The sequence below is a fragment of the Orycteropus afer genome, unplaced genomic scaffold, assembly GCF_000298275.1.
Source record: "Orycteropus afer afer isolate SDZICR_OR568_19922 unplaced genomic scaffold, OryAfe1.0 scaffold00365, whole genome shotgun sequence".
In the NCBI taxonomy this organism is placed as follows: domain Eukaryota; kingdom Metazoa; phylum Chordata; class Mammalia; order Tubulidentata; family Orycteropodidae; genus Orycteropus; species Orycteropus afer.
In genome coordinates, this window is record NW_006921952.1 from 2,374,152 (window position 1) to 2,381,208 (window position 7,057).

Here is a 7,057-nt window from a genome sequence, read left to right on the forward strand (position 1 = left end):
AAAATGTTCGATACTAACAAGATCATTGCTTGAATTAAGTGATCTGACTTTTAAAACAAACCAGTTGACTGAGTCATTGAAAGTCACTGTGTGGTAGCCATGTTCTTTCCAGTAAATCTGCTCTAAGTGATACAGGGGGTTTCCTGTTGGTATTGAGGTTAGACAGAGTAACTTCCTTCCAGCTAGTCCTTCAGACTCCAAGACACATTCACCTAAGGAGAACAATGCCCTTCAAGGACAAATTGCAGGCAAACAAGAGGAAGTGCCTGCGTGTTAATGTGGCCCACTCTCTACCCACCATTTTTTTCTTAAAGATTTTAAAGAACTTCCATTACCCTTCCATTAGTCCTGAATTTCCCCAGTGCTTGTTTAATTTATTTCCTCTTGTTTTGTCCCTGATGAATCTGGAAACAGATGGTAATTCTTCTTTTTTTAATTTATGACTCTTGCCAAGTCAAGGAGCACTGCTGATGAAAAATGCAAGCCAGAAACGTATTCTCACCTGGAGGAGGGGCCGCTGCACTCCCAGGACCTTCATGGTGTCTGCGTTCGCAAGGATCTTCAAAGGGTCGGATGTTTTGGTGACTCCTTCAATCTCCTTGTTGATCTCAGCCAGGACCTGGTTGAGGAAGATGTTTTTGATGTACACAGTGAGAAACTCTCGAAGAGGACACTGCTTGGCGGGCCCAAGTCCCAGGGCATGCTCAATCTCCTGGATAAATCTGGAAGAGAAACAGTGAACAGGTCACCAAGAGTATGAGACAGTAGTTACATAAGTGTGATGCAACACACACGGCCATGGGCATCTCGAGGCTTCGGCTACCTGCATGGAGAGATGTGGGGGAGTTTTCAGGGTATCATTCATTCATCAACACACAGGTGGCTGCTTGTTTTTTTTAAAAAGTACAGGTTCACTAACTGAATAGAAGGAGGATGAAATAGAAAACATGGCTTCTAAACCAGGAATTTTAAAAACAGAGAGAGATATGAATAAATATTAATAAAAATAAGATATTTTTATTAATCAATGAGAAAGTTGGAAAGAAGAATACAGGAAGCAAAGGGAAAGCATGATGAACAGAAAAGACAAATTAGGACATCAGTTAAAGGGACATCCCCACATACTCCATTTTTCTCATTGAAACCCTTCTATAGAGAGATAGAAAGGTTTGTTTTCTTAAAAAGAAAAAAACATGAATGGATAACCTTTAAATTCATGATGATATGTTAGGAGCTGGGAGGTTAAGAATGGGAATGGGGATGGGAATTGGGGGATAAGGGGGACTTCAACTTTGTTTGTAATAATTTATTCCCTTTATGAAAAATAACAAAACAAAACAGGCCACATGTAACAGAATGTCAGAAACTGTTCAAATCTGGGAGATGATTTGTTTTATTAGTCTTTGTACTCTTGTATACAGGCAGCCCTCCCTGCGCACGTGGTTCTGGTATTGCCAAGTTCAGCTGCCAGTTTACTTAAATAACACCATTCCCACAACAACACGGGATTCTGACTTCAGTTGTCATGGTGTATTAACTGTGCATAACTGCACAAAGCACAAACTTCGCCGCTAGCTCTCCAGTCAAGAAATCACTATGTGAGTAAGTGATGCTCATCATGATCAGGGACCAATCACGTCACTTCTTTCAAAGTCTGGTGGTGAGCAGTCAGTGCACTATCTACTAGTCAGATCACAGACAGACAGCAAAGCTTGTAACTGTGTCGGCTCCTTGTCTCCCAGGGATAAACCCATGTGACATTCTACAAAAGTGGAGAATCAAAAGAGGCAATGGGCCAACAAAGAGAAAGAACAGGAAAGAACCAGAAAGTAGCAGCACTGGAGGTGAAACTCCAAGCGAACATCGCTGAGCTATAAAGATCGCTGACCAAGGCAACGGTGCCACTGCCGCGATTTGAGAGACATGCTGCCAGAGTGAAGCGAACCCCTCCACATCAACAAGGAAAGCAGCTGTGACAAACGGATGAAGGCTTCGCAGAGGAAGTGTGGCCCGTAAGAAATTTCACAGCACAGGAACTCTCGGAGCTCTTTCACAAGGTTGAGAAAGCAAAGGATAAAATGCTGGCAGCTGGTCCAACCTTACAAGGAAGTCTGACAGTTCACCAAGACATGGGAAAGATGCTCGCTGTATATTTAAGTTAGTACAAGAAGGCGGCCAGCATGGTTCTGACTTCCCCTGATGAGGCTTCAACAAAGAAACAAAGCACTTCAGTCCTCATCGTTTCCAACGCCACAGCACACTAAACCCACATCAGTTGCCTGTTTTCCCATCTCCCTTTAACTTGCAACTGACAGTAAGAGACTTTTTAAGGTTCTGACAAAAAATTGTAAAGGTCATGGAACAATGGAGACTTTTCCCATGGACTACTAAGGAGGCTGTGCATGGTTTCAGCTTGCATGGTCATTTTTATGGTCCCATACTACTGGGCAAAACAAAAGCAGTCTTGTACTTCACATTTTTTCTTACAAGAGACAAAGAGGGTAGGAAAGCTACCTGCACACCAAAAAGTGAAATGCAAAATGAAATCAAGTCAAAGGCACATGACAAACTGGGAAGGCATGTCTGCAACCTGTATCACAAATACAGGCGAGACATTGAAAAAAAACAAACAAAGAACACAAGAAGACAGTTTCCAGTAAAAAGAAATACAAGTGCTCATGGAAAAGAAGAAAAAATTCTTAAACCTCATTCATACAAAAAAAAACCAAAAAACAAAAAACAGAAAACAAACTCTATTAAGATACTCTTTCTCACAGTCATGCAATTGGCTAGATTCTAAAACTTTGAAAAAGCATTCTTTCAGCACAGGAGTGGGCAAAGATGCATTCTTGAACACAGAGAGTGACAAATGGGACAACTGTTATGAATGACTCAGAATCACAAATGTATTTCCTTTTGACCCAGCAATTTCGCTTCTGGGAGATTCTTCCTCCAGCTGCATGTGAGCATGGATGAGATGACGGATGCAGGAGAGCTGAAGATCACTGCAAGATTGTCTTTAATGACAAAAAATGGCGAGTAACACAAAAATCCATCAGTCAGGGGCCAGTTAAGGAGGCTGGTCTGTCTGCACACTGGAGGACCACGGAGCTCTCCTAACGCCAACTGTGGAAGCATGTGATGCACTAATGTGAGAGGCTGTAGCTCCAGGATATGTTCTTATGTGAACAAAGCAAGTACAGACCAACATGTGTTTAGCAGTAGTCACTCTACTAACCTTAGTGCAAGAATTAAGTGACCACATTTGTCTATTTGAGCATCAAGACCTTAAGGCTAGGTGTTCAAGGTAATGAAGAGTTTCCTTTGATTGATAAATACATTCATTACAGGCTGTCTCTGGGATAAGAATGTCCAACTTACACTTAAATACAACCCCTATAAAGCCTATACGTCAAAAATTCTAGGTACAGACAACGGTTCATAATAACAAACGGGTGCAACTTTGCGACTTACATGAAAACACTGTTATTGGGTTAAAGATGTTTTAGCAGGTCTGGAAGTATTTCTTTAATGCTTTATAAACATAGAAAGGTACAGTAAATACTAAGATAAACATTTGACTAACTGACGTTACATATGGACCACATCAAACTGTCCTGACTTACGTACAAATTCAACTTACAGACAGACTTAGGGACAAAATTTATTCATAATCTGGGGACAGTTAATCTTGTCTATCACCACTTTGTAAATCTGCAGCTAAAGCATGATAAAAATAATTAATTTAACAACAACAACAACAAATCTTGCCTATCACCAGTCAAATATTCCATTAAGCTAAGAGAAACCATAGGAAGACTTTTTAATTCATGTTATCAACATGGAAAGGGAAATAAAGTCATGACCCAAAACAAGCTATAAGAATCTTTATGAAGAGGCCGAATGGAAGAACGTGGGCAGAAGTGGAGAACTAATGGAAGACAGTTAAGCATGGCCACGGTTTTAAAATATTCTAGTCCCACAGCCAAGTACAATGAATGCTCTGTTCTCATCTAACCCAGAGACCACACCCCCAGGTGCATCCTGATCACCTTGGTTGTCCTCTGATGGAACACACTGTCACTAATTTGCTGATGAGAAAACACAGCAAAGGCCTGTTTTATTATTTTTTTAACATTATGGAATCAATCACTGGAATCACTATTCTTTTCAAATGGACTTGAGAACAAGAGTTTTCTGAGCAGAACTGTTTTTCACACTTTCAAAATTTTTAGCATTTATCAGAAGATTTCTTCTGGTTATGCTGCTTCCAAATACAGCAGCAGAAGGCTCTAAACTATCCACGTTTTCTTCTCTTCTAGTCCACCATCTGCCTTTGATGTCTCCAAACTCTGAAACCTCTCTGCGTCACACTGATGGAGTGGCTCCAACCTGGCAGCTGAGATTCTTTCAAATACAAATCATTTACCCCCTAACACACACACATTCGTATACAAGGCATATCCAGGTGGACACTGCCGTCTCCATTGAGGGGATACATTAAACATGTCCCTGAATCTGCTTTCAGAGCTGTGAAGGACCTCTCTGCACAGAGAGCATGGCATGGCAAGCAAGAATGAAGCACAGTTAGGGCTGTCTCAGGAGCCTCCTCTTCACTCCAGGGAACGATGGGAAGCAGTTACTTTGGGAATGGTCTCTAGCTTATGGCACCCTTGAACCCTACATGTAGCCATGTTGTCATTGTTCAGCAACCTGCCATGCTCTGGTGACCTTGAAACTTTCAATGGACACACACTCTTTTCCTGGGCAGGAAGGACACAGAACAGAAAGTTTTCCAGACCGCCAGGAAGTAAGGATTTCACTTTACTTGGCTTCACAATCAATGCCCATCGAAGTAGCAGTCCAGAAATCTGACAACGTATCTGCTGCAAAAGACTTCTTTAAAAACAAATATGTCACTTTGAGGATTAGGGTGTACATGATTGTTCTGGTTACCTAGTGCCTCTCTAACAGGAATATATACTGCAAATGGGATGGCTTGAACAAACAGGAGTTTATTCTCTTACAGTTTAGGCTTTAAGTCCAAGTTCAAAGTGCCAGGCTCTAGGGGCTGGGTGAAGGTCCCTCAACCTTGGGCTTCAGCTCTGCCTCCAGCTCCCGGCCCACTGAAGCTAGAGGCTTTACTTCACTCAGACAGCTGCTGGCTGCTGAGGCTGCCAAGCCCAAAGTTGACAAGTAAAATGGCACAGTCCCGATGTTACCAAACCACATAGCAGGCCATTTACTCAAGTCCACTGAAAGTTCCAAGGTCACCAGAGCATGGCAGGTTGCTGAACAATGACAACATGGCTACATGCAAGGTTCAAGGGTGCCATAAGCTAGAGACCATTCCCAAAGCTGCTTCTGATACATGGGAAGCAGACCACGTCCCAACATCTACTCAGCTGCTTGTGGTAGATCCCACCATGGAATTGATTGCCAGTCTCATCATGGGGAATAACAACCACCAGCTGCCCAGCCACTCAACCAGGCCCAGCCAAGTTGACACACAAACATAACCACCACAGTGATCCAAGCCGTAGTATTTTCAATCACCTCCTATGTTTGTGAAAGCTGGACAATGAATAAAGAAGACCAAAGAAGAATTGATGCCTTTGAATTAAGGTGTTGGCAAAGAATACTGGATATACCATGGACTGCCAGAAGAATGAACAAACCTGTCTTAGAAGAAGTACAGCCAGAATATGCCTTAGAAGTGAGGATGCTGAGACTTCACCTCATTGGACATGTCATCAGGAGGGACCAGTCTCTGGAGAAGGACATCATGCTTGGTAAAGAGAAGGACCTTCCATGAGATGGACTGACACAGTGGCTGCGACAACGGGCTCAAACATGGCAATTATTGTAAGCATGGTGCAGGAGTGGACCGTGTGTAGTTCTGTTGTACAAGGGATCACTATGAGTCAGAAGCAACTCAAGTGCACCTAACAACAACAACAACAAGAAGTGAACCACAGCCACTGTCACTGTGCATGGAGGATGATTTAGGCAGGAGAGGCAAGAGCAGAGCATTCACAGTCAGCCTTGCAGAAACTGAAACATGGTTAGTCTCTGTGAACCTTACTTTTATATTCTGTAAATTGACATAATAATACTACCGACCTTCAGAGGGCTGCTATGATGATTACAAGAGGTAATGAAACCTAAGTACTCAGCACACAGGCTGACACAAAGTAGCTGTCAGATAACATTTGCTGTTCTTGTGTACTACTAGCAAGTCGACCTTCACCTCAGTGACCCCACGTGACAAAGCAGAAGTGCCTCCTAAGGTTTTCTAGGCTGTACGCTTTACTAGAAGGAGCTCTGATGGCGCAAGTGCTAAGGCATCTGGCTACCAAGCAAACCCACCAGCCGCTCCGCGGAAAGAAGATAGGACAATCTACTTCTGTAAAGATTTACCACCTCGGAAACCCAACTGGTGTCACTATGAGTCAGAATCAACTCAATGGCAGTGAGTTTGGTTTTAGTTTAACTTTCACTAGCGGTAGCGTAGTGCCTAAGGCATTTGACTGCTAACCAGAAGGTTGGTGGTACAAACCCACCAGCCACACCCCGAAAGGAAGGTTGGGCAATCTACTTCTGTAGTGATACTGACTCGGAAACCTAAGGAGGGTTTGCTATGAGTCGGGTCTGACTCGACGGCACATAACAACAACAACAACAACAACAACAGAGCAGATCACCAGCTCTTCCCTCCTGCGGGGCTGCTAGATGAGCTAAAACCGCGTTTGTTTAGCAGCCATGTGATTAAGTGCTGTGCGTCCCAGGACTCCTTGAATAACATGTAGGAGGTTATGTAAACCCTAATGAGGTTGGAGATCAGTGCACAGTGTGAAGTATTTTATGATTTTTCCCACCTTCCTTTACCAAGCGATCAGCCATGATCAGCAATTCAAACCAACGGTTGAATACTCTTGAGTATTTTGGCAACAAACAGATGTACAAATGACCAACTGCCAGGAGGCAACACCCCCCGTGGACAAGGGCCGAGTGTGGATTGTGCACTGGTATATCCACAGGACCTAGTGCTACCACA

At 43.0% G+C, this 7,057-nt stretch overlaps 1 protein-coding gene across 1 annotated transcript in view; it reads right to left on the reverse strand.

The window, feature by feature from the left end:
* Positions 1 to 7,057, reverse strand: part of EXOC4 (exocyst complex component 4) — a 1,013,282-nt gene that overhangs the window by 278,046 nt on the left and 728,179 nt on the right. The window contains exon 10 of the mRNA XM_007952929.1: positions 503 to 722. Coding sequence (XP_007951120.1) covers positions 503 to 722 — 220 coding nt within the window. The remainder of the gene's footprint in view (positions 1 to 502; positions 723 to 7,057) is intronic.